The sequence below is a fragment of the Leptonychotes weddellii genome, chromosome 2 (genome assembly GCF_054177405.1).
Source record: "Leptonychotes weddellii isolate Sample4059 chromosome 2, ASM5417740v2, whole genome shotgun sequence".
In the NCBI taxonomy this organism is placed as follows: Eukaryota; Metazoa; Chordata; class Mammalia; order Carnivora; family Phocidae; genus Leptonychotes; species Leptonychotes weddellii.
The window spans coordinates 46,901,023-46,926,614 of NC_138370.1; the positions used below are offsets into that span (position 1 = coordinate 46,901,023).

A 25,592-nucleotide genomic window follows, 5' to 3' on the forward strand; every position below is an offset into this window, starting at 1 on the left:
CTGAGGTAAGCGCAGGTTCCATGCAGGCTCTCCTCACCTCCCCCCAGGCAGCCGGTGGGGGCTCCACCGGAGGGTAGTACTTAGGCACATCCCAGGCCACTGCCGCCATGAACCATTTGAAGTCCTTGCACTTGAGTTGTTTGCGCAGCTCCTTCTGGGCGGAGATGTCCCCGGTGGAGAGGTGCCTGTATTCTGGGCGCCGCTGGTAAATGTACTCGGCGAATTCATCCATCCAGGTCTCAGCCACCCGCTTCAGGTTCTGTGCAGCAGAAAAGAATGTCATTTATTGACCTAGGCACTCGAAGGGTGATTTTGGTTGCACTAGATTTGGAAAAATACCAGAAGTTCGACAACCGCAGGCCGCGCTGGTTGGTGGCTTTTTAATAAATGGGAGTTTTCGTGACTACAAGGGGGTGCGATATGGTTCGTCTGAGGCCCTGCACACATTTCTGCTTCTGGCATAGGGTTCAACTGCCAGTTCGATAATTTATTAGAGTCAGTAAAATTTCAGCTTACGGTTACATCAACTTTCTCATCCCTCCTGTTATTTCATGATTATAAATTCTTTATTTTTCACGCAGAACTAAAGGAGTTGAAACTGGAGATAATGAAGTCCTTCTTAGGCATCAAATTGCTTAAACCATTTCAAGGAACAGTTAGGATCTTGGAAAGAATGAGGACAAACAAGCTGTTACTCTTCTCTCCCAATTACAGAGACAACCCAGCATTACTAAATTCAAGACCTTATGTTCTGATGATATTTTCTATGTACAATTCTGCTAAGCAGAATTCAGTAATTTACTGCAGAATGAAGCATAATGAAGCGTAATGAAGCACCAACTAGCCGGTCTTCTCTGCAGATGTTTCCATGGGTGAAGGAAGCAGGAGGCTGATGGTAGGGAAATAAGCATGCTCCTTAGGGGCGGGAGACCGTGTGGGCCCCGGGGAGGAAGCTCCACCCTTTCATCAATTTTGAGATTGAGCAAATAACTCATCCACTCCAGGCCTCAGATTCCTCACCTGGGAAGGTACAGATAGTAATATGTACCTACATCATGGGAGTGGTTGTAGGATTGAGTGAAGTAACATCTGTAAAGTGGTTGGGCTCGTACCCAGCACACACTAGGTATTATGGATATTATTATTATTAGCAGAAAGTAATTGGACGTCCAGTGTTGGGCTTGGCCACAGATGAACTGAATTGTTCCTGTCGTCTTTAGCTGAGATGAGATGTGCTCCGACACCCCTTCAGGCATATATATATATATTTAAAGATTTTATTTATTTAACAGAGAAAGAATGAGAGAGCACAAGCAGGTGGGGTGGCAGGCAGAGGCAGAGGCGGAGGGAGAAACAGACTCCCCGCCGAGCAGGGAGCCCGATGTGGGGCTCGATCCCAGGACCCTGGGATCAAGACCTGAGCTGAAGACAGACGCTTAATGACTGAGCCACCCAGGCGCCCTGTGTTCAAATGTCTTATTTCAAGTACTCAGTTGCTGTGATATGGACCCTTTCAGTTTCTCATTTGTACTTAGAAGATAAAGTGAGCAGAATGGCTGGAAACTTTAACAAGATCCAGGCATAAGTGACTAAAGGAAAAACTAGTGATATTTAGGAAAATCATTTTCTCTTAAAGATTGTTACAGAATCCTAATTAAGGCCTGGAAATATGCCCAGAGTTCTGCCAGGAGTCAGAGTCTCCAAATATCTCAGTCTTGTAAGATTGTACCCTTTTCTTGTTCTGTCCCACCACCTCTACCTCCAGTGTCCCTGATGGGCCTCTCTTCCATCTGAGCTTGTCTCCATGCACCCCTCCCCCTGCCCTTCCACTTGCTTCCACGCACTCCTTGGTTGCTTTTGGTTGCCAGTAGACATGAGGAAGGGCTCAGTTAATACAGCAAGGTGCAGAAAAGAGACAGTGCTACAAAGACTACTCTGATTTCTTGGTTGTCTCCGTGTTCCTTCCTTTCCAAGACTCCTGACATTGAGAGTGTAAGAGTTTTTTTCTGAGGGATTATTGCTTGCCATCGCTGCGCGGCCTGACATCCCAACAGCACCGTCTTGCCCATGACACTTTCCACTCCTCTGACTCCAGTTTACCTCGACAGATGATCAGAGTCAGAACCAATGTTGTTTTGTCATATTCTAGCCCTTGCCACACATTCTGAACTGCCTGATTTGTTTGGAGAAAGACAAGGAAACGGATGATGGTGGAGGCTTCTGCTCTGTGATGGCGTCACGCACTACACACACCTGTAACATTTACGTATGAGTCTTCGACATCATCTCGCCATTGACCTTTCATTCTGATAAATGTTCTCCATGAAATGCTTGGTATTTTTTATCTGTCCTTGGACAGACAATTTTTATGATTAGCAAAAAGATTTAAAGATAGAATGGAAAAAAATTAATCAATAATATTAAAATTTTATTTATATTCAAATTAGATTTTAGGCTGTGGTTCCAACCTTTATCCTAAAATCCAATTATTATATAAAATGGAAATATTTAATTTCCACTACTTTACGCTTCCCTGATAAATGAAAGTGAATAAAGGCAGGGGAATATAAAAAAGCAGAGGCAAAGAGGTAAATTACCCAGGAGTAATGAGAAAATGACTTTATTAAGTAGAGACATGCCTTGAAAATTCTGATAGCTTTGTCACTAAGCTATCTATTTTGACTTGTGTAAATAAGCACTATTAGACTGTACATTCCATGAAGTTACGTATAGATCTGTTTTTTAATTTAAAAACCCAGCACCTTGAGTGATTCCAAGCACAGGTACGTGCTCATCTGGGCATGCTAATTGCTGAATTAAAAAATATATTATAAAATGAATGTGAACAAATTCATAGTGTGTGCATATATCCAATGGTAAAGGCACTGAAATAGGAACAATTTTTTAAAAAATGCTGGTGCCAAAGCATAGATATTTGTTGCTTTGGATTTTTTAAAAAAGATTTTACTTATTTATTTATTTGAGGTGGGGGGGAGGAGCAGAGGGAGAGGACAAGCAGACTCTACACTGAGCTCAGAGCCCCCGACGCGGGGCTCGATCCCACGACCCCGAGATCACGACCTGAGCTAAAACCAAGAGTCGGACGCTTAACCTGCTGAGCCACCCAGGTGCCCCTGTTGCTTTGGATTTTTGAAATAAAAATAGGAATTATAAAACTCAAAAAGGAGCTGATTAGTTCAGGTGCATTCAACTGGAAATGACTCGAGGTGTCATGATAAATGTTAGCCAGGATAAGCATCATCAGTAAGTAAATGGGGCAGGATACAGCATGCTGGTCAAATTGTCCACAACTTTAGGGAAGCTAACCGGTATGGTTAACCGGGGAACCAGGCTGGTAGCTTTTGCATTATCATGTCCTTTTCAAATCAAAATAAACTTGGTTGCAGGTTAGGTTTGCTGATTTCCCAAACACTCTAAAGGAAGCAGCAGGATCATGAATGTATTCCAGGGATAATGTCAAATCATCCTTTTTTTGGAGCTTTCCAGGAGGTGGGAAAAGAGAAACAGCATGAGAATTGCAAAAACTGTAATAGCTAGTTTCCCTCCAGCAATGAGCGTTACATAAACATTTAAAACATAAATACAACATCTTGCCCATTCTCTAATGTTCCCAATGACTCATTAGACCTCCTCCATTACAGACGCTCTGTTCTCTGAATTGAATTTCCTACCAGGAGGAAACTTTCTAAAGAGTTGCTTATTATAGTCAAGGAATAGTCCTCACTCCCAATCAGTGCAGGTGACTGGCCAAATGATATCATTCTGAAGTCATTATTCTGGAAGTAACAATACACTGTGTTCATTTGCCACTGCAATTAGTACTTAGTTTTGGGGAAGGCATTGGAACCACAGCTGAGAAATATTACAAGCAGTTGCAAAAGTTTCATTGGCCTTTTGTAGATTGTAGAAGAAATTCACCCATTCCAGGAAATGAAATAATCAGATACACATTTGAGTTCATTGCGGTATTTATATGGGAGCATCTATACACTCATCCAAATACATGGAGGTAATAGGAAAGGAGCAAAGCAGCATTTCTCACTTAAAACATTTGCAGCTGTGTACACATGTACAGGATCACGCAGTTGAGACATCCAATCACGTCTCTTGCCAGAGATGGTAACAAAGAGAAAAGTAAATCAACCTGAGTTGGCCCGTCTCTCCTTAGGATTGAATGAACATTGGTGAAGATGCTAAAGGGTCCAAAAATAGTTATCAAGACAAAAGAAAGAGTAAAGAATGGACTCTGGAAGATCTCTATGTGCAATCATTTATTCCCAGAGTATCTGAAGTTGGATCTATCAAGGTTGTCTTACACACATGGAGCCAGGTGTTAGCTGGGATTCCTGTTATTTGAGATTTAAATAGAATGGCTTCATCTACAAATTACACATCCTTGTTTTCCTCAAGATCTGTGTGGATTCCCAGGGCTTCGTGTTCACACAAAGGAAATCAAGGAAATCAAGGAAAACTTCGATTTCCTGTTGGGGGACCTTTCCTTCCTACTGCCATCTTGCCCCAGGCTTGCTTTCTCTTTTCTGTCTAGCAGAGCATCGAGCAGGGCACTTGTGTGCTTCTCCTCGCCTCTCAAACGCCCCCCAGGTAGATCACTAAGGTATGGACTGTGACTGCAGATTTGAGGGCGGTGGCAGAGCCTCAGATGACAAAGCACAGCAGATGACGTAAGGTGGAATATTTGACTTCTTTCATAGTCTTCGGCTGCTATAGAGAATTCTCCTTGGCCAAAATTTCCCTCTCTGTCTTTTGACCCCCTACCATCCTGCTGTCCTCAAAATTTCCCCTTATGTCTCCTTAGTAGGACTGCACTAGAATGTCGTTGTTTCTTCTCCCTTGTCATGCAGAGTGATTCAGCTTTCTCATTGTCTGTCCCTGTTTATCCAGGCCAAACCCTGAGGCCTACCCTTCCGTAGCCAAAATGTCCTTTCTAGGTGTTTTCCTGGGCAAAGATGACTCACTTAAAAGAAATCCGACAGCTGGCTCTTGAGTTAACGCCTCATTGAACATTATGTTGTAGGAGGGTGGCCCACTGTTCAAGACAATCTCCAGAGAGTCCCTAACAGTCCTCTTGAATTTTATTCCCCTCCAAGAGACCTCTGCTTATGGGATCTGCTCTGCTCATTGCCGCTTAAAAAATGCAGTTATTCCCTGGCCTTGTCCATATGGTTTCTCCTGCTTCAATGCCCTTCTTCCCCTCATTCGTCTGATCTCACCCATTCAGAAACTCTCTTCTTATTCCTCCCAATTAGAGATGCCAGATAAAATGTGGGACATGTAGTTAAATTTGAATTTCAGGTAAAGAACAAATAATTTTAAAATATAAGTGCAATTAATAGTTGTATAATGCTTGTATTATTAATATTACATGTGTTGAGTTGAACTGAACTGAACTGAATTAAATTAAATGAAATTAAATTAAACAAGGAGGCCACCAGACTGAGGTTGCTCTAAAGCTATGGTGGCCTACCTATGCAAACCAAAATCCCAGTCTGGAAATGTCTCAAGGTTGTGAAATCAAAACACTCGGTACAACCAATCACAAATAGACAACTAGGCTCTAAGCTATAGCCATTCAAATTATTTCCTTTCTTTGCTTTTGTATTTTTCTCTATATAAGTCTTTGCCCTTAATTACTTCCAGTTTGACATGGCCCAAACAGACTTTTGCTCAAATAAACCCTTAAAAATTTTAATATGCTTTAGTTTATCTTTTAACACGTGGGCCATAATTATACTAAAAAGTTATTTGTCTGAAATTCAAATTTAGGTGGGTGTCCTCTACTTTTATTTGCCAAATCTGGCAACCTTACTGCTGATATATATACTACGCATGGAATGTGTACTCCATGAAGGTTTTTTCAATTCGTTAAGTGACTCTGTATTTAGAATCTGGCATATCTTGATGCTGTTATCAATACATAGTGAATGTTTTGCTTCTGTGGAAATGACTCCGAAGAAGTTTCAGGCTGTCTGCAGAGAAGCCTGCTGTAACGCACAGTTGATCTAAATATGTTTCCCAATCCCACTGCTTTTCTGTTTCTAACAGGTGGGATCCCACTGGCCCTCTATCTGGGAAGCAGCCACATCATTTAAGATAACAGCAGCGCTAATTGGAAGCTGGAGGTGAGGGCTCAGCATGGCTGGAATGGACAATTTAGGGTTTACTGTTAACCTTGTTCTGCAAGTAAGTAGGTGAAGACCTTCTGTCTCCACCCATCTGGGCTGAGTTCCAGCCAGGCTCTGGGTGTGGACAAGGGAGACTCGGGGAGAGGGCCCAATCCTACTCAAGGTGAATCCAAGAGGTTTTCACCTGCTGGTTTTTCATCCAGCGTGGAAGTCTTCTAACAGTTTGAGAAGGAGGGCTACTGGAGCTGAAGCATACGTTCATTTTTCCGTGTAGAAAGCAAATGAAGATGTCTTTAGTTCTCTATTTTTTAAAAACTGCAGACCTTCCTAATTGTTGAGTGATAAATGAAGTGCACCTTCTACGTACAAAACATTGATAACATCATCTCTTTTTATGTCAACCTCAGTGGTTTCTTGTGTGTTACCCAATGCTCCTCTGTTCAACCCAAACTGGGATTAATCTGTCTTTTCTCGGTGTTGCCCAAATATTTAATAACACACTTAACGCATTCAGCCTTATATTAGAGGTCTTTAGAATTCAAGTCTTGTTTTCTTTGCATTATCCGACACTAAATCTTTCCTTAATTCTAACACTCATCAGGTCCTTGAATTGATATTTTACCAGGGACATTAAATCACATTCTAGCTCAGTTCATAAGAACGGATTTCTGGCTCTGACTGATCGTCTTTATTGAGCAGCATGAAGAAAACAGATAGTTCCCTTATACCTGCTGATTCATGACACTGCAGAAATCTCTCTACTAATTATTTCTTTCTGCCAACAACATTTTAGACCCTGCCGTTTAATTATCCTAAAAATACGATCCCTATGCAGTTTCTCAGCAGATTATTTGGCAGTTGATGGTCTGGCCAGGAGGCTGCCGCATGCTTTTACTATCTGGGCCACCTTACCTCCTCGTGTGCCTCCAATGCTTTGTGCAGGATGCAGTCCTTACATGTACACTGGCCTGACCCCAGCCCACACGCTGTGCTTGTGTCAATATTAAGTTATTGTATTAGGATGGGTTTATAATAGATTTCTCTTTCTTCAGCTGTCTTTTTTTTCTTTTGGTGCTTTTCCCCCCAGCAACGGCTGGTAGCTAACAAAGCCAAGCCAATCCCGCACAGAAACAGTTTCTTTTTTGTCCCAGACACTCCTCCAGCAAGGAATTGCATCACTATCCCATGACTTTAAAAATTCTGCCTTGATTTAAATGCATTTCTTTTCTCCTCTTTGATGCTTCAGAGTACTTTCATAGCTCTGGAGTCCCACCCAAAGCCCTCTTATCATTGAGAAAGTGATAGTGTCATCCTGGCTACAGCTCAAAAGAGAATCTCTTTAAGAGAGCCTCAGCCTCACTACAATCATTCAGCCTAGCACTGCTCTCTCTCTGATCTAAGGACTTCTTTGAAGTCAGTGGGAATCCTTCAGCATAAGGAGAGGGTGGCTAATCCAGAACTAAAAAGGGAGGCTTGTCTGACAGCCACTTTCCTCTCTTCTTCCCCAAGGCTATGTGAGCTGTTTGTAACTGGTTACCAGCTCCGAGCTTTTTGAGATAATTTAGCTGTATCTCTATTCTATTTTCTGGCCGGATATTTTAGGTATTTATGGTAGCGTTTCTGATAACGTTTAATGTAGCCTTTAGTTATAAGACAAAGAACAACTCCCCAAATTATTTAACAGCATCTTATTAAAAAATGCATGTAAGCTTAATCTTAAAAACAGCTTTATTGAGGAATAATTGATATACAATAAACTGCGGATGTTTAAAGTGTTCAATTTGGCACATTGTGATTTATGTATATATAGGTGAAACCATCATCACCATCAAGATAATGAACATATGCATCACCTCCAAATGTTTCCCTATGCCTCTTTGAAATCCCGCTCTCTGTTTCCTTTCTTACGCACCTCTACCACCATCCCCAGGCAACTGCTGATCTTTTTTTTTTTTTTTTTTTAAATTTTAAGACCTATTTTTTTTTTTAGAGCAGTTCTAGGATCACAGCAAAATTAAGGGGTAGGTACAGAGATTTCCCATTTACTCCTGCCCCCCACAAATGCATAGCTTCTCCTATTATCAACATCTCCCACCCAGATGGTTCATTTATTACAATTGATGACCCCACATTGACACACCATCACCCAAAGCGCACAGTTTAAACTAGGGCTCACTCTTGGTGTTGTACACTGATCTACTTTCTGCCACCATAATTTAGTTTGTATTCTCTAGATTTATTTATTTATTTATATTTTCTAGACTTTTAAAAATATTTTATTTATTTATTTGACAGAGAGAGACACAGCGAGAGAGGGAACACAAGCAGGGGGAGTGGGAGAGGGAGAAGCAGGCCTCCCGCGGAGCAGGGAGCCCAATGTGGGGCTCGATCCCAGGACCCTGGGATCATGACCCGAGCCGAAGGCAGACGCTTAACGACTGAGCCACCCAGGCGCCCCGAGACTGACTTTAGATATAGGACATATACAGACAGAAAGTGAAGAGATGGAAAAAGATATTCCATGGAAACGAAAACCAAAAGAAAGTTGGAATAGCTATACTTACATCAGACAAAAGAGATTTTGTCCTATTACAATAACTGTAATATGAGACAAAGAAGGGTGTTATATAATGATAAAGGGGTCAGTCCAACAAAAGAATATAACATTTGTAAATATTTATGCATCCAATATAAAAGCACCTAAGTATATAAAGTAAATATTAATAGGCCTAAAGGGAGAAATAGATAGCAATACAGTAATAGTAGGGGACCTTAATTCTCCACTTACATCAACAGATAGATAGCCCAGATAGAAAATTCATAAGGAAACATCAGCCTTAAATGACATCTCAGATAGACTGACTAGATATTTACAGAGCATTCCATCCAAAAGTAGCAAAATACACACTTTCTAGTGTATATGGAACATTTTCTGAGATAATCATATGTTAAGCCACAAAACAAGTCTTAATAAATTTAGAGGATTGAAATCATATCAAGCACATTCTCTGACCACAGTGGTATAAAGCTAAAACTTAATTATATAAGGAAAACTGGAAAATTTGCAAATATTTGGAGTTTAAACAGCATGTTACTGAACAGCCAATGGGCCAAAGAAGTCAAAAGAGAAATAAAAAAAATATCTTGAGACAGACAAAATTGGAAATATACCAAAATTTATGGAATGCAGCAAAAGCAGTTCTAAAAGGTAAGTTAATAGCAATAAATGCCTTCCTCAAGAAACAAGAAAAGTCTCAAATAAACAACCTAACTCTATAGCCCAAGGAACTAGAAAAAGAACAAACAAAGTCCAAAACTTTGGACTTTGTTAGTAAAAGTTAGGAAATAGTAAAAGTTGGTAGAAGTTAGGACATAGTAAAATCTAGAGCACAATAAATGAAATCGAAATTAAAAAGATAGTAGAGAGATCAATGAAACTAAGAGCTGTTTCTTTGAAAAGATAAATAAAATCGACAAACCTTTATCTAGATACACCAAGAAAAAAAAAGAAGACTCAAATGAATAAAATCAGAAATAACGAGAAATTACAACTAATAACATATAAATACAAAGGATTGTAAGAGACTACTATGAGCAATAATGTGCCAACAAATTGGACGACCTAGAAGGAATGGATAGATGGGTACGACCTACCAAGACTGAATCATGATGAAATACAAAATCTGAACAGATTGATTACTAGTAAGGAGATACAATCAGTAATAAAAAACCTCTCAAAAAAGTACAGGATCGGACAGCTTCATTGGTGAATTCTATTCAAAGAAGAATTAATACCAATCCTCAAACCCTTCCAAAAAATAGAAGAGGAGGAAACTCTTATAAACTCATTTTATGAGGGCAGTATAAGTCTGATACCGAAACCAGACAAGGATGCCACAAGGATGCCAATATCTTTGATGAATGTAGATGCAAAAATCCTCAACAAAATATTAGTAAACCAAATTTAACAATACATTAAAACAATTATACACCATGATTAAATGGAATTTATTCTAGGGATATGCAAGGATGGTTCAACATCCACAAATTAGTCAATGTGATATACCAAATTAACAAATGAAAGCTAAAAATGATCATCTCAGTAGAAGCAGAAAAGGCTTTTGACAAAATTCAACATTCATTTATCACAAAAACTCTCAACAAAGTGGGTACAGAGGGAATGCACCTCAACGTAATAAAGTCCATATATAATACACCCACAGCTAACATCATAGTCAGTGGCAAATAACTGAAAGCTTTTCTTCTAAGATCAGGAACAAGACAAGGATGCCCACTCTTGCCATTTTTATGCAACATAGTATTGGAAATACTAGCCAGAGCAATTAGGCAAGAAAAATAGTCATTCAAATTGTAAAGGAAGAAGTAAAACTGTTGCTATTTGTAGATGACATGATATTATATATAGAAAACTATAAAGACTTCATCAAAAAACTATTAGAACCAATCAATGAATTCAGTAAAGCTTCAGGATACAAAATCAATACATAAAAATCTGTTGCATTTCTATAATTAATAACAATCTGTTGAAGGAGAAATTTAAAAAAGAGTCCCATTTACAGGGCGCCTGGGTGGCTCAGTCAAGTGTCTGCCTTCGGCTCAGGTCATGATCCCAGGGTCCTGGGATCAAGCCCCGCATTGGGCTTCCTGCTCCACAGGAAGCCTGCTTCTCCCTCTCCCACTCCCCCTGCTTGTGTTCCCTCTCTCACTGTGTCTCTCTCTGTCAAATGAATAAATAAAATCTTAAAAAAAAAAGTCCCATTTATAACTGAATCGAAAAGAATAAAATATCTGGGAATAAATTTAACTAAGGAGTTGAAAAATCTGTATGTTGACAACCACAAGGCATTAATGAAAGAAATTGAAGAAGACACAAATAAATGGAAAGATATACTAGTACTCGTGGTTTGGAAAAATTAATATTGTTAAAATGTTCATACTATCTAAAGCAATATATAGATTCATTGCAATCCCTATCAAAATCCTTATGGCATATTTTATAGAAATAGAACAAACAATTCTAAAGTTTGTATGTAAGACCCTGAATAGCCAAAGCAATTTTTTTAAAAGATTTTATTTATTTATTTGACAGAGAGAGACACAGCGAGAGAGGGAACACAAGCAGGGGGAGTGGGAGAGGGAGAAGCAGGCTTCCCGTGGAGCAGGGAGCCCGATGCGGAGCAGGGAGCCCAATGCGGAGCCTGGAGCCCGATGCGGGGCTTGATCCCAGGAACCTGGGATCATGACCTGAGCTGAAGGCAGACACTTAATGACCGAGCTACCCAGGTGCCCCTAGCCAAAGCAATCTTGAGAAAGAGGAGAATAATGCTAAAGATATCATGCTCCCTGTTTTCAAACTATATTACAAAGAAATGTGATTTGTAAATATTTTCTCCCAGTCTGTATCTTGTCTTTTTATTCTCTTTACAGTGCCTTTTGAAGAGCAGGAGATCTTAATTTCAGTGGAGTCCAATTTATCAATCTTTTCTTCTAGGTGTAAGTGCCTAGAGTGTCATATCTCCCCAACCTCACAATTTTTCTTCGTTTTTTTTCTAGAAACGTTTGACCATATGCAAGTATCTAATTCAACTCTATTTTCTTTCATTAATCCTTTTGTTGTCAATACTACTGTCATGATTACTGTAGCTTGAAATCAGGTAATGTAAGTCCTCCAACTTTGTTCTTTATCAAGTATCTTAGGTCCTTTGCATTTCTAGATAAATTTTAGAATCAGTTTGCCTACTTTTTTTCACTGTGGTAAAATATACGGAACATAAAATTTGCCTTTTGACCACTTCTAAATGTGCAGTTTGGTGGCACTAAAAACATTCACATGCTTCCAACAACACAGTTCAGATTTCAGTTGCTATGGTACGTTAACTGTGAGTAATTGTATAAGGAACACATGTTGCTGTTAGCTCTTCAAGCCACAAATCACTATGTAAATAATAAATGCATATTATGATCAATGACCAATTACATCACTTCTTTCAAAATCTGTTGATGATTGATCATGGCACATCTGCTATTCAGTTCACACACAGTTCACATCTGTTTTTCAGTTCACACATAGTCAGAAACATAGTTGTGTTTTGTCCTTGTTTCCTATAGATAAACATGACATGACATTTTACAAAAGTGGATAATCAAAATGAGAGACTTGGCTAACAAAGATGAAAGAGCAGCAAAAAAGCAAAAAGTGATAATGCTGAAAGTGAAATTCAAATAGAATTTCTAGGAGGAATGACTGGCCATGGAAATGTTAACACTGCTGCCATTTGAGAGACTCTAGATATACAGCCAGGGAATTTAGCAAGAGTGTATTTCTTGTCATAATGAGGAAAATACTTGTCCTAGAGAAAGTGATACCATCAAAAACTTCACATCACAGGAACTATGGTAGATATTTCACAGCATTGAAAGCATAAAGGATTAAATATTGGAAGGTGACTCAAACGTAAAAAAGGAATATTACAATTTGCCAAGGCGTGGAAGGAAATGCTCTCTCGTCAGCATAAATTATGTGAAATACAATTTGAATGAATGTTCCAGCTACTTCTGATGAGTATTTTTACAAACAAATGAAATACCTTAATTTTCCTCCCCAAAAACTAAAAACATTCACATGGTTATGCAACCATCGCCACCATCCGTTTCCATAACTTTTGTCATCTTCCTAAACTGAAACTCTAAACTCAGTAAACAATAACTCCCCATTTCCTCTTTCCTCAGTCTTTAGCAACTACCATTCTATTTTCTATTTCATATGAATTTGACTATGTAAGATATTTCATATAAGAGGAATCACGCAGTATTTGTTATTTTGTGACTGGCGTATTTCAGTTAGCATATGTCTTCAAGATTCAGCCGTTCTGTAGTATATCTCAGAATTTTCTTCCTTTTTATGGCTGAATAATAATCCATTGTGTGTGTATATATATATATATATATATACCGCATTTTGCTTGTCCATTTATTGTCAAGCAAATATTGGGTTGCTTCTATGTTTGACTATTGCTATGAACATATGTGTACAAATATCTGTTTGAGTCCTTGCTTTCAATTCTTTTGTGTATGTACTCAGAAGTAGAATCACTGGATCATATGGTAATTACATCTTTATTTTTTGAGGAACCTCCAAACTGTTTTCTACCATGGCTGCAACATTTAGCATTTCTGCCATGTACAAACATTCTAATTCCTATACATCCTTTCCAGCACTATTTTCTGTTTTTTTTTTTTTTTTTTCCCTTCAATAGTAGCCATCTTAATGGGTGTGAAGCGGTATCTCATCATGGGTTTGTTTTGTATTTTCCCTAATCATTAGTGATATTACACATCTTTCACATGCTTATTGGCCATTTGCATATCTTCTTCGGAGACATGTCTATTCAAACCCTTTGCCCATTGTTAAATCAGCTTGCTTGTTTGTTATTACTGAGTTGTAGAAATTCTTTAAATATTCTGTATATTAACCCCTTATCAGATATATGATTTGCATACATTTTCTGCCATTCAGTGAGTTGCCTTTTGATACCTGTTGATAGTATCTTTGAGGCATAACTTGCCTAATGTTTAAGCTTCAAGTGGACCACCTGAGGTAATCATGTCCCTTAAAATTGGACTGATTGCTGCTCCTGAAGAGTTGTTAAACAGAAAGAGCTGTATTAGTTATCTATCAATACATAACAAATTACCCTCAATGGAGTGGCTTAATAATAAACAATTTTAAAAATCTTTTACAGTTTCTGTGGGTCAGGAAACTGGGAGTGCTTTAGCTGGGCAATCTGGCTTGGATTTTCATCAGTTTCAGTCAGATTTTGGCTAAAGAAGCAGTTATCTTTTTTTTTTTTTCAATACGTGCCCTCTTTAATACCTATCACCAGGCTAACCTACCCCCTCCCCCCCTCCTCCCCTCTAGAACCCTCAGTCTTGAATGGGGCTGGAAGATCTTCCAAGGAGGCTTACATGTTTGATAAAGTGGTGCTTGCTATTGGTAGGAGGACTCAGGTTTCCTCCATATGGGCCTCTCTAGAGGGCTGCTTGAGTGTCATCATGATGTGGTGGCTAGCTTCCCCCAAATCAAGCCATCCAAGCGAGCAAGGTGGAAGCTGCGATGCCTTATGACCTCGCCTCAGAAGCAAAACGTGGAATGATAGGACATAAGTGTAAGTGTGGTTTCTGTTTCTTTTAGCTAGCCCACAGCTAAAGGACAACCTTCCTGAGTCTATCCGGGACTGAGAGAAGTTCTGGCACTTTGAGAATTGCAGTGTTGGTTTCTCCAGAGATAGCACCATGGACTAGGAGTTGATGCTCTTCTTCTGAATGGTGGAGGTGGTGTGGTTTCTCCAATGGCTTCCCAGGCAAGAAACAGGCAAGTGGGAGCACAAAGAAGAAGCAAGTCACAGGTGAGGCAGAGCGGGTACTGCATCTGACAAACAGGTATGTAAGCACGCAGGGAGGAAGCCTTTTGGGGAAATCTAGAGACATCAGGAGGATGATGTGAAGGGTGTCCATTTCTGGCAATCAAGCCATGGTGTCTCATGCTACCACAACTTGAGTATAAAAGGCAGTTTGGGGTGCCTGGGTGGCTTAGTCAGTTAAGCATCTGCCTTCAGCTCAGGTCATGATCCCAGGGTCCTAGGATCGAGCCCTGCATCAGGCTCCCTGCTCCGTGGGGAGCCTGCTCTCCCTCTCCCTCTGCTTGTGCTCTCTTTCTGTCAAAAAAATTAATCTTAAAAAAAGGCAGTATGATTTTATTTGTAGATAGTTATTAATACAATTGCTTTTTTTAATTTTTTTTATTATTTATTTCTGAGAGAGAAAGAGAGAGAGAGCGGGGGAGGGGCAGAGGGAGAGAAAGAATCTCAAGCAGACTCCCTGCCGAGTGCAAGCCCATGCAGGGCTTGATCCCAGGACCCTGAGATCATGACCTGAGCCAAAATAAAGAGCCTGATGCTCAACTGACTGAGCCACCCAGGTACCCCACAATTACAATTTTTTAAAAAAAATAAATCACAACCAGCACTTCTAACCATTAACCAAAGAGAGTATCAAGTGTTTTGTTCCATAATAGTGAACATCTACCACAAGCAAACTGTGGTTAAACTAAATGCTGCTACAGTATTCATTCCATTTGTTATTAGTACAACCTGTTTTATTTTTCATACTGTCAAAATAGACCAAAAAACTCTATGTTTTTAATAGCTTATGTAGGGTCCTAAAGTTGGAATTCATATCTGTTCAGAGTTTAGGTAATCTGTGAAATTTTATTTTTATAAGCTGTTTTCAGAATTAGAACACTAAAAGCATCCAGGCACTACAGAGCTGCCAATTGGTTTTGACCATTTCTCAGTCTATAGAATATCAAATGGAACTATTTTCTTTACTTCAAATGTAACATCAAAAGGAGATATACTTGGGCTGGAATTGAAGTTGGAAATGGAATTCTTTTTTTGTGTGTGTGTATAAAATTGACATGTGACATACTAGTTTCAAGCGTATAACATAATGATTCCATATTTGTATACACTGGAAAGCCACCACCATACTAAGTCTAGTTATTGTCACTCACCACACAATTTTTTCCCGTGTGATGAGAACTTTTAAGATTTACCCTGTTGGCAACTTTCAAATACACATTATAATAATACTGACTATGGCCACCATGTTGTATGTTATACCCCTGGAAATGGAGTTCTCGCCACGAACTAATAAACTATTAGAAACAAGGGTAATCAGAATGCCTGGGTGATAGACATTGGGGAGGGTATGTGCTATGGTGAGTGCTGTGAATTGTGTAAGACTGTTGAATCGCAGACTTGTACCTCTGAAACAATACATTATATGTTAAAAAAAAAAGAAGATAGCAGGAAGGGAAGAATGAAGGGGGGCGGACTCGGAGGGGGAGGCGAACCTTGAGAGGCTATGGACTCTGAGAAACAAACTGAGGGTTCTAGAGGGGAGGGGGGCAGGGGGATGGGTTAGCCTGGTGATGGGTATTAAAGAGGGCATGTACTGAATGGAGCATTGGGTGTTATACGCAAACAACGAATCATGGAACACTACATCAAAAACTAATGATGTAATGTATGGTGATTAACATAACATAATAAAAAAAACAAAGTTGATCAGAGTGGAAATGAAATACTACAGGCCTCAAGCACAGTGTCACTGTGCATTTACACATCTTACGGTAAGAAGCTAATTCCACAAAATGAGTGCTTCCCATTAAGGTGCTCCCGTGGCTTCATCATCCCCTTGGGGTCCCGAAAGGTGGAGTTAGAAAGTAGCCCGTCGGGCTCCCTCTTGCAAGAGTTGTATTTTTGGTTATTAAGATTATGGCATGCTAAAATATTTAAATTTGCTTAAATTTCAGTAGCTTAATTTTGTAGCAGCAGGGTCCTATTTTATCTAAGCAAGCTTTCCCCTTTCTGAGGCTCCAGTGGAGTTGTGAATGCAGGAAAATGTTCGGTTCTAATGGGGATAATGACAAAAACACAATTATAATTTCCCCTAGCCCACAAATGGGCTCACCATGTAGTTTCTCAAGGGCTTTGAAAAAAGAAAGCTGTATAAATGCTAACTAATAACATAAAGTGCCAAGGTGCTTTAGGTAGGAGAAGGAGTAGCCAAAAGCAGACTGGAAAAGGTACCATAGGAAAGAGAAAATCATTCCGATTTTAATTTTGTTAAGAATGACAGAGTATGATTAATCATGATGGCTAATTGTCACGTAGATGGCTAGGATCCCCATTTAAATATTATATTTATCCTATAAAATCTTCCAAAGGCTTGGGACATCTGGGTAGCTCAGGTCATGATCTCGGGGTCCTGAGATCCAGCCCTGTGTTGGGTTCTGGGCTCAGCATAGAGTCTGCTTGAGATTCTTTCTCTCTTTCACCCTCTGCCCCTCCCCCATACTCCACTCACACATGCTCCCCGCCCCCACCGCCAAAAAAGTCTTCCAATAGGCTTAACAAAAAACACATGGGAAATATTGGTCCTCACTAGATAGCTCAGGAAATGCTGAATTTTGTCCTTATGGCTTAGAGATTGCTTGTCTCAATGCCAAGCCCCATTTTGCACATTAGAAAGCATTAGCTCCTTGATTCACAGATCATAGCTGAGCTAAACCTGGGGAAGCACTGAGGAATACTTGAAACAATGAAATTGAGCAGAATGCTTTAACTGGTAAATTGATAGCATCTGTGGGAGTTTTTGGGAGGGTACGATATAGAGCAAACGAATAGGAAGAAAATCAAACTAAAAGTTCATTTTGAGAAGCTTTGTGGAAAATTGCTGAGTTTTAAAATAATGTGGTTCTGGGCGCCTGGGTGGCTCAGTTGGTTAAGCGACTGCCTTCGGCTCAGGTCATGATCCTGGAGTCCCAGGATCGAGTCCCGCATCGGGCTCCCTGCTCAGCGGGGAGTCTGCTTCTCCCTCTGACCCTCCCCCCTCTCATGTGTGCTCTCTCTCTCTCTCTCTCAAATAAATAAAATCTTTAAAAAAAAATTTTAAAATAATGTGGTTCTTTTTACCTCACATGTTGTTCTCATGATACTTCACTTTCTGTTTAGTGTTTCTATGTTTGGTATGCAAATTCCATGTTTTACCTCTGTATTTTTAAAAAAATTTAAGGACAATTGTGATTCTGTTGTTATTTGTTAAACAGACAAAACATATGTGGATACTTAAAAAAATTCTGATACCACTGGTTTAGGAGTTAAGGGAACAAGTGAGGGTCAAGCAGTGGGAAGTAAGTTTGTGTTTCGTGTTTTTCCCAACTCCTCTGTCTGGGTCCTTGGCAGAGTAGTTTTACTTTGCCTTGTTTTCCTCTTATGCAAAACAAGCATAAAACGTCCAGTGTCCAAAAAAGGGCCATCGTTAAAGGGTGAGTATGAGTGCTCTACTAGTGTCATGTGCCAGAAATCTGTCTCCGGTATGGGGCGATGTCCTTGGTGATGTGACATTCCATTACAAAGGAATGGCCCAATGCTATTGGCTTAGGACATGTAGCATGCTCTATGTGTCTTGATGGTAGGCAACTGATAAATATTGATTGAAAAATTTCTCCAGCCTGAGCCTCTGTTGAGGCTTTAGAGATGACCCTTCTCCTCATAACACGCAATGGACTCTTCATATCTTAAGGATTTATTGACTCATTATCGTCGCATAATAAACTTATGGTTGTTTTCTTTAGGGAGACTCTCATGAAGAATGATGAAATACTATTTATGAAAGATGCTTGGACTTCTTAAATAAATAGCCCCATCTAAAGAGAGGATATTATATTCTAAAATGTGGCCGAGAAGGGAGAGAAGCAAACACATGATTGCAGTATGTGAATCATCTTTAGTTCTGGCCCTCAGTATCAGACAGTCTTATTGCCTTTTTTGTTATATTGTAAGGAAGAGTTAGAGATAGTTATTGTTTTCAGACGAATTGCTTCTGCATGGAAGTCCTAGCCATTTATGCAGGCTGAGTCTTTTGGGAAGAATTCATCATTTTCCTGCTTTTTGGGAGAAAGCCCATGATAGGCCGCCGTGTCCCTGAACTCAGTGATAGTTTCAGATAATGCACCTAAACTCTATAGTTTTAAGAGGAACAGGAAGAAGTGCTGGCTGCCGTTGATGGCTAAGGTTGTCATGCTACAGCTCCTATTCGCCGGGCAGTTTTATGAGAGTAAACTGATTTACAATCATCAGGGGGAGAAAGGTCAATTTGTGGGAGCAGATTTCTCATTCATCACCATACTTTGTAGCCTTGTTGGTGATTTTATTTTCCGATATCAAAGTAGTCATTTTGGTCTTGCTAAAGCTTTTCCTCGACTGATATATTTTTCTGACATAAATGAGGGAGGGCATACGTCAGATCTTGTGTTCTTCCATTTCAGCTCCTGCAGACCGGGATAGCCGACACCAGGGTGAATGATGAGGGGGCACTCACTAATCGACTTGGGGTGATCTGGCTTTGACATTGAAAACTCCTTCCCCACTCTTCCTCCTCTGTACCTCCCTCCACCCTAATTTCAACAGTCTGAGATGATCTATGGAGTCAGCAGAACCAGATGTCACCAGGGATATGACACCAGACTAATGACAACTTGGGAAATAGGTTAAGAGGTCACTTCATAGCCGACAGAGGCAAAAACCAGCATTCTCCCTCAGACCTCAGGTTTAATCTTCATGCCCATGAAGTATAATAACCATAGGACATCTTCAAAGCTCATGGCATTCTGCCAAGAAGCCCTAGGTAAATACATAAGGTGAAAAACATTTGTAACTTGGATGTAGATCACAGTGTGGCCTGTAGGATCATTAAATATTATGTATTAATATAGAACATATATCGCTATGTGTCAAATAATGCTAGATGTGATATATGAGATTTACCTCCTCTTCTCTAAAATCATAATCACAATGATAACATTATAATCTCCACAAAATAGTTTATAAATAAGTATCTAAGATACAGATCTCATTCCATAGCGAGGTTAGTTACATTTATTTAACCCTTTGCTCACCCTCACAGTATTCTGATTGTTATGTAGATTGCTGGACTGGGTGGATGCCACCGGACTTTCATAATCAGGGCCATTAGTCATGAGAAGTTAAAATTTGGGGGGCTTGGATGGCTCAGTCGATTAAGTGTCCGCCTTTGCTCAGATCATAAGCCCTGGGTCCTGGGATGGAGCCCCACATCGGACTTCCTGCTCAGTGGGGAGGCTGCTTCTCCCTCTCCTTCTGGCCCTTCCCACCCCCCCACACTCCTGCATGTGCGCGCACATGCGCTCTCTCTCTCAAATAAATACATAAAATCTTTAAAAAAAAAAGTTAAAGTTTATATATATCTTTGTTCATCATTTATCCTTCTAGGCTCTAGCATAGTGCCTGGCATGAAAAATACTTTTTTTTTTTTTCAGAAATGAACATTTATTGGTATAGAAAATCTGATTTTTGTGGGCTCTCAGAATTCTAGATGGGAAATCTGTGCAAGTCTCCAGAGATCTGGCTCTCCCTGAGCTCATGTAAGGCAGTTGCTTCTCACCCTCCTTATCTAAAACCAATCTGAGCATTTTCCCTCTTCCCCTTCCTCGCGTCCCCATTTTGGTACTGATATGATTTTTTCTTAGAAGCCATGATGAAAACCTCATAGCCACATCTGGCCTCTCTCTCACCGCAGTGTGGCAAATCGATAAAAACCTTTTAGGAAATTTTTTTTACGAATGCTTCTTACATTCAAATGTTATTTTCCTTAGTCTTTCTCCCACTAAATATTTACTTGTTGGTTGACCTGTTTTTGCCCCTTTTATTTTTATCCTGGCATTTCCTGCTCAAAAACTATGAGTGCCTCCCCACAATTTATAAGAAAAATACACCCTTCTCTGGACACGGGGTCCTCCAGAGTCTGTCTCCAAGGTACATTCCTGGTTTAGCTCCATAGGTCCCAAACACAATCCTTTCTCACTGTCTGTGCCTACTCCTTCCTACAGGTAGGAACTCAGGCTGGAGCCCCCATCCTTCTGCTCCAGCTGCCCCTGTTTACTCCAAGCCTCCCTATGAGGGGCACTATGGTAGGAGGGGTAAACCTTGGCGAGTCCGGTCTCAGTTCACCATCCCAGCTCTGCTCACTTGACATTTAACCTTATCCCTTCTAATGTGAGTTACATTTTCAAGTTCTATAGGCCATCCTGTGCAATCGGATTTTTACGGGGTTTGACTTCTTTCGTTTTATAGCTTTATCTTGCAACTTGGATGATGGTTGCCATAAAATGCAAGATGGTATTTTAGAAAAGAAAATATTATTAATACTATGTCAGTGGCAAACCACAGAAGTACACAATCCTCTGATTCGCATTCTGTCACACCCCTTGCAAACTTAGAGTGAGGATCGGTTCCAATTTTGTGTCCCATACTGTCCTCCTTTGGAGCTAGGGAGGACAGCTGTGTGAGCCTCCAGGACAGCCCCCCTCACAGTCGGCAGGGCTACCCTTCACTGGCTTGGGATCCTCCTGGGGAAACTCCTTTGGGTAAAGTCGCATCTGTGGGACGACCCTTGTGCTACAGTCAGCTAGTATGTTTATCCATGGGGTGACGGCTCTGCCCCTCTGTCATGTCCTGTTTACAGAGCCACTGATCTCAGGTCCAATGGCTTTGACTGTCCCCAAAAGCACTAGCATTCACAGAGAAGTCTGTGAGGTGCCAATATGGCTGCTCCTTGGGCAGAGTGTGTGGTTCACCTCACAACCCATCAGAATGAAGGGTCTCCTTGGAGTCTTCCACCCACCTGCCCCTCAGCCACTTCCGCTGTGCAGAGGCTCGGTGGGCCTTTTGCTGGGGAGCTGCTCCCTCTTCTGTGATGAGGACAGTGTCATCTCCAGGAAGGGACAACTGTCACTACAGCCCTGGGGACTGTCTCGTCTCCCTATAACAATAGGGATTAGCATCCCTTCCCTCAGGGACTGGCAGTTCGTTCCTGGTGAAAAGATACTACAACAATGCCCAGTGTACAAACATTGGACTGGATGCCGACTCAGCAAAATATCTAATTGTATTCATGATGAGTGGATACTCTGATTCCCAGAGGAAGGTCAACTGTAAGTCACTATGTCTTGGATTTTTGCATTTTATGGGAACTGACAGAAGGATGCTAATTTTTATTTTTGCCAAATAAGGGCATTAATAAAAATCTATCTTGTATTCTGTCATAAAAAAGGAAAAAAAGTCTCTAATTGCTGCATAAAAAGATATCATTAAATTGAGTACATGTAGCTTTGTGATCCTTTTTTTCTCAGTTCACTGAGGCTGGGTGAAAGCTGGTCCAGGAACTGGCTCTGGGTTACTGGTCCTGAGTTTGGGAACCACTATTCTGTTAAATTTGTTCATTTAATTGAGGTACCCTTGAAGGTCCTCTTTCAATTCAACAGCTATGTTGCCCTCCCTACTCCTCCTCCCTCTACCTATATATATCTTTACAATACGTTTGAACAATTACTTGGTGTCCTGTATTGTCCTCTGATGGTTTCATATATAGCTATCTTGTCTCTTGCAACCAGACTGTAATGCTAGGTAAACAGAAGGTACTAATTATTTGCATTTGTTTCTATAATACACACACTGGTGCACTGTTTAGAGGACTGCAAGCTATTCACACAATTGTGTGTGTGTGTTTGGAAGTCAGCTGGAATCCTCAGTTTACATAGGTACACACATAAAATGTGCATGTTTTTGAAAAATTAAAGGAGCTTTGTAAAATCAGAAAACGCACCTTTGGAGTTAAAATCTCCATCTTCTATATTTCCCAGTGAGGCTGGAGAGATTGACTACCCATTGAACAGACATGGCCCTGCATCTGAAGCACCTTTAAAGTCTCTCATCATTTTTGATGATTTAGTAACGACGTAGAGGGTAGCAAGCAGGTAGTTGAGTCTCTCCCACAAAAATCAGAATTGTTTTCTTTATTTAAAATATGATAAAACATTCCTTAGACTGACAGTGGAGCTCCAATATTTATGACTTTCTGATTGCTCTAGCAGTTTAGAAAAAAAAAAAAAACTAAAAATGAGCCCTCAAGTAAAATTTAAGTGGAAAAAATTAAAATTCTTTTTTTTTCATTTGAATGAACACTCACTTATTTGCTGGGAATTTTATGTGCCAGCCCTAGTTTTCCTATATTTGACAGTCCTTGAAAAAGTATTTACTTTTATATATACTTTTATATACACTGTATATATACTTTTATATACACTGACATAGTATTTAATTTCTTTCTTGAAAATATATGAACAGTTTTATTTTTTGAAAATATACCCTCTAGACCAGCACAACTTTCCCCTCCAGTTTGTACACACTAATTTTGACTACAAACCAAGCGCACATTCCATCCATCTGGCAAATGAATGATGCAGAGTGGGGCACAAATTGGGCGCATTTGAGTGGGTGAAAGAGACAAGTGACAACATCATTATCTTTGGGGTAGTTTAACCTGTTGTGATTTATGATATCCACATGGCTGATTTGTGATAATGTGCTCAAAACTGGACCTTTTAGTGAATTCTTGTTGTTTTCCTGAATGAGCTTGGAGATTCATATGTGTTAAGTCTTATGACAAGATTGAATCATATGTCCTTGTCCAAGATGCAGCTCTTTAATTGCTTTATGATTTTGTGATTTTTTTTTTTTCAAAGAGCATATTTTTGCAGCTACTCAGTGGAGTACGCTACTAATCTTTTGAAGAGGGCGTAATAATATGACTATTTCCCTTCAAGGTGTATGTGAGGTAACTTCATGACTATTAACTCAAACTGTTATAAAAAAGATTATGGATGTGGCGTAAGGAAATGGACAGTGTTGACAATCTCAGAAAGGCAGTAAGAAAGAATCCTCTTCCCCCAAAAGACTCACTAGAAATGAAAATTTTTTTATACTTCACTGAAATGTTTAAGTTTTAGTTAGACAAACCTGTAGCATTTTCTAGTCTTAGTTTTTCCTGGTTAATTAATCCTTTCAACTAATATTTGTCGAGTGTCTATCAAGCTTTGTTCGAGGTGTTGGGAGTGCAGTAGCAAATAAAACAGAGAAAACACTATGCCTTTGTGGGGTTAATATTTCTAATGAAACCCGATGAACTCGTTTATATTTTAAAGAAGCTTGTGAGCTTATTGAGCTTTCTAGAAAAGACTCAAATAGTTATATATTGCAGCCATACCAGTAAAAGAACGAAAATGAATAATTCAAGATTAGATTCCTAGGAGAACACTGTGTGAAGCCATGTGGCAAAACCACCTTTTTTTTTTTTTCTCCTAGATTTTGCATCTCTGCGGTGGCAGGTACATACTGTGGTGAATACAACTAACCCAGCTCTAGAGACAGTCACATGGAAAACAGAAATTGTCAGGATTATTTCATGAAAGTATCATGACTTTCTCCCAAATATGTATGAGAACATTCTAAAATGCAGAAGAAAAAAGCATCCTTTCATTTAGCCTATGAAAAAGGTTTTATTTGAAACAGTATCTGAAAAAACATCTTGCAACTGGCCAAATTTGGGATTTTGGGGATAGGATAAAATTTTAGGCAGAGCTGGCCCTAGTTGCAAATGAGAAGGCAGAGTTTGGGCAACCGCTTCTCCCTGTCTTGTTTCTCCATCTGACTTTTTATGGATCCTGTTACACTCCATGAAGGGGAGCAGGGGGAGTTCTGAAGACCTGGGTTTAAACCCCTCCTCTGCTATTTATCATTCATTTGCGCATAAACAAGCCACCTGGCAAGCCCCAGTTTTCATCTACAGAATAAGGCTAAGACTATCAATCTCAAAAGGAAGAGGTAAAGATTAAATATAATGTATGTGAAAGTGTTTTGAAATAATTAAACACAAGAATTAGCATTAATAGTTAATACTTCCTTAAGGAATGGAAATAAAACTCTGAGGAACACAGAAACGGTTTATATACTAAAGCCTGTCAAATGGAATGGCAAGTGGTGGAGTTTTATTTTAGTCATTTGTTTCTATCAGCCTGTCCGTCTGGGTCACAAATTATACCATGTATGAGGCTGCTTAGTCTGCCTACAGGAAGCCCTATCAAGCCCAACTTATTCTGACCCCGTTACTCACTCTTGCCAGGCTGGTCCCAGATGGAACTTTATAAGGGACGTACTTCCTGTAGATATGACCAACTCTAGAACATGGGACATCAAACATTTCTCCTCCACACATCCAAACCTAAAGAGAGGAAATTTAAAAGTATAACGAAAGAGAACAGCACACCACAGATAAAAAAAGGAATCATTAGTAAGAATCATAAAAAATAATCTTAGAGTCACTCGGTCTCTAAATTAATAATTTCTATTTATCATAAAAGGTTAACCAAGAAAAAAAAAACCTCACATTTTTCAAAACCTAGATTCATAACAGTATAGAACCAAAATACTAGTTCAGTAAAGTCTAATTTCCATAGACAGCACGTTGGCGTATTTTTATTCTAGTAGAATTTGTTCACAAATATTACATTGCAGTGACATTTAATGCTTAGATATTTTCTTATTTATACAGCTATTTGTTTTGACAATCTTGTGAAATCATTTGAAGAAATAGCATTGGAATTTAAGTGGCAATTCAAAATTTTAGAATATAAAAAATGGAATTTTAAAAATAAGTGAATGAACTAAGGAACGCTGACCTATCCATACTTTAAGTGACATCTAGATTCTGAAACCTTCAATAGAAGGTTTCAATAAAAATCACTGTTGCTTTCTAATTTCTCCTACCCTTGATATTTTCTTAGATACAGAAAAAAACTGGTTATTGATGTGGACTCAGGAAATACTAAACGCAAGGTATATGTTAAGATGCTGTATTTATATATGGTAACAAAAATTAATTGTTTTTTTTATCATGACTATCCACTTA

At 39.5% G+C, this 25,592-nt stretch overlaps 1 protein-coding gene across 2 annotated transcripts in view; it reads right to left on the minus strand.

Annotated features, from left to right (window-relative positions):
• GALNTL6 (polypeptide N-acetylgalactosaminyltransferase like 6) overlaps positions 1-25,592 on the minus strand; it is a 956,008-nt gene that overhangs the window by 37,337 nt on the left and 893,079 nt on the right. For both annotated transcript variants that reach the window (XM_081810998.1, XM_081810995.1), the window contains 2 exons: positions 24,798-24,905; positions 38-259 (listed from right to left, as the gene is read on the minus strand). In XM_081810998.1, coding sequence (XP_081667124.1) covers positions 38-259; positions 24,798-24,905 — 330 coding nt within the window. The remainder of the gene's footprint in view (positions 1-37; positions 260-24,797; positions 24,906-25,592) is intronic.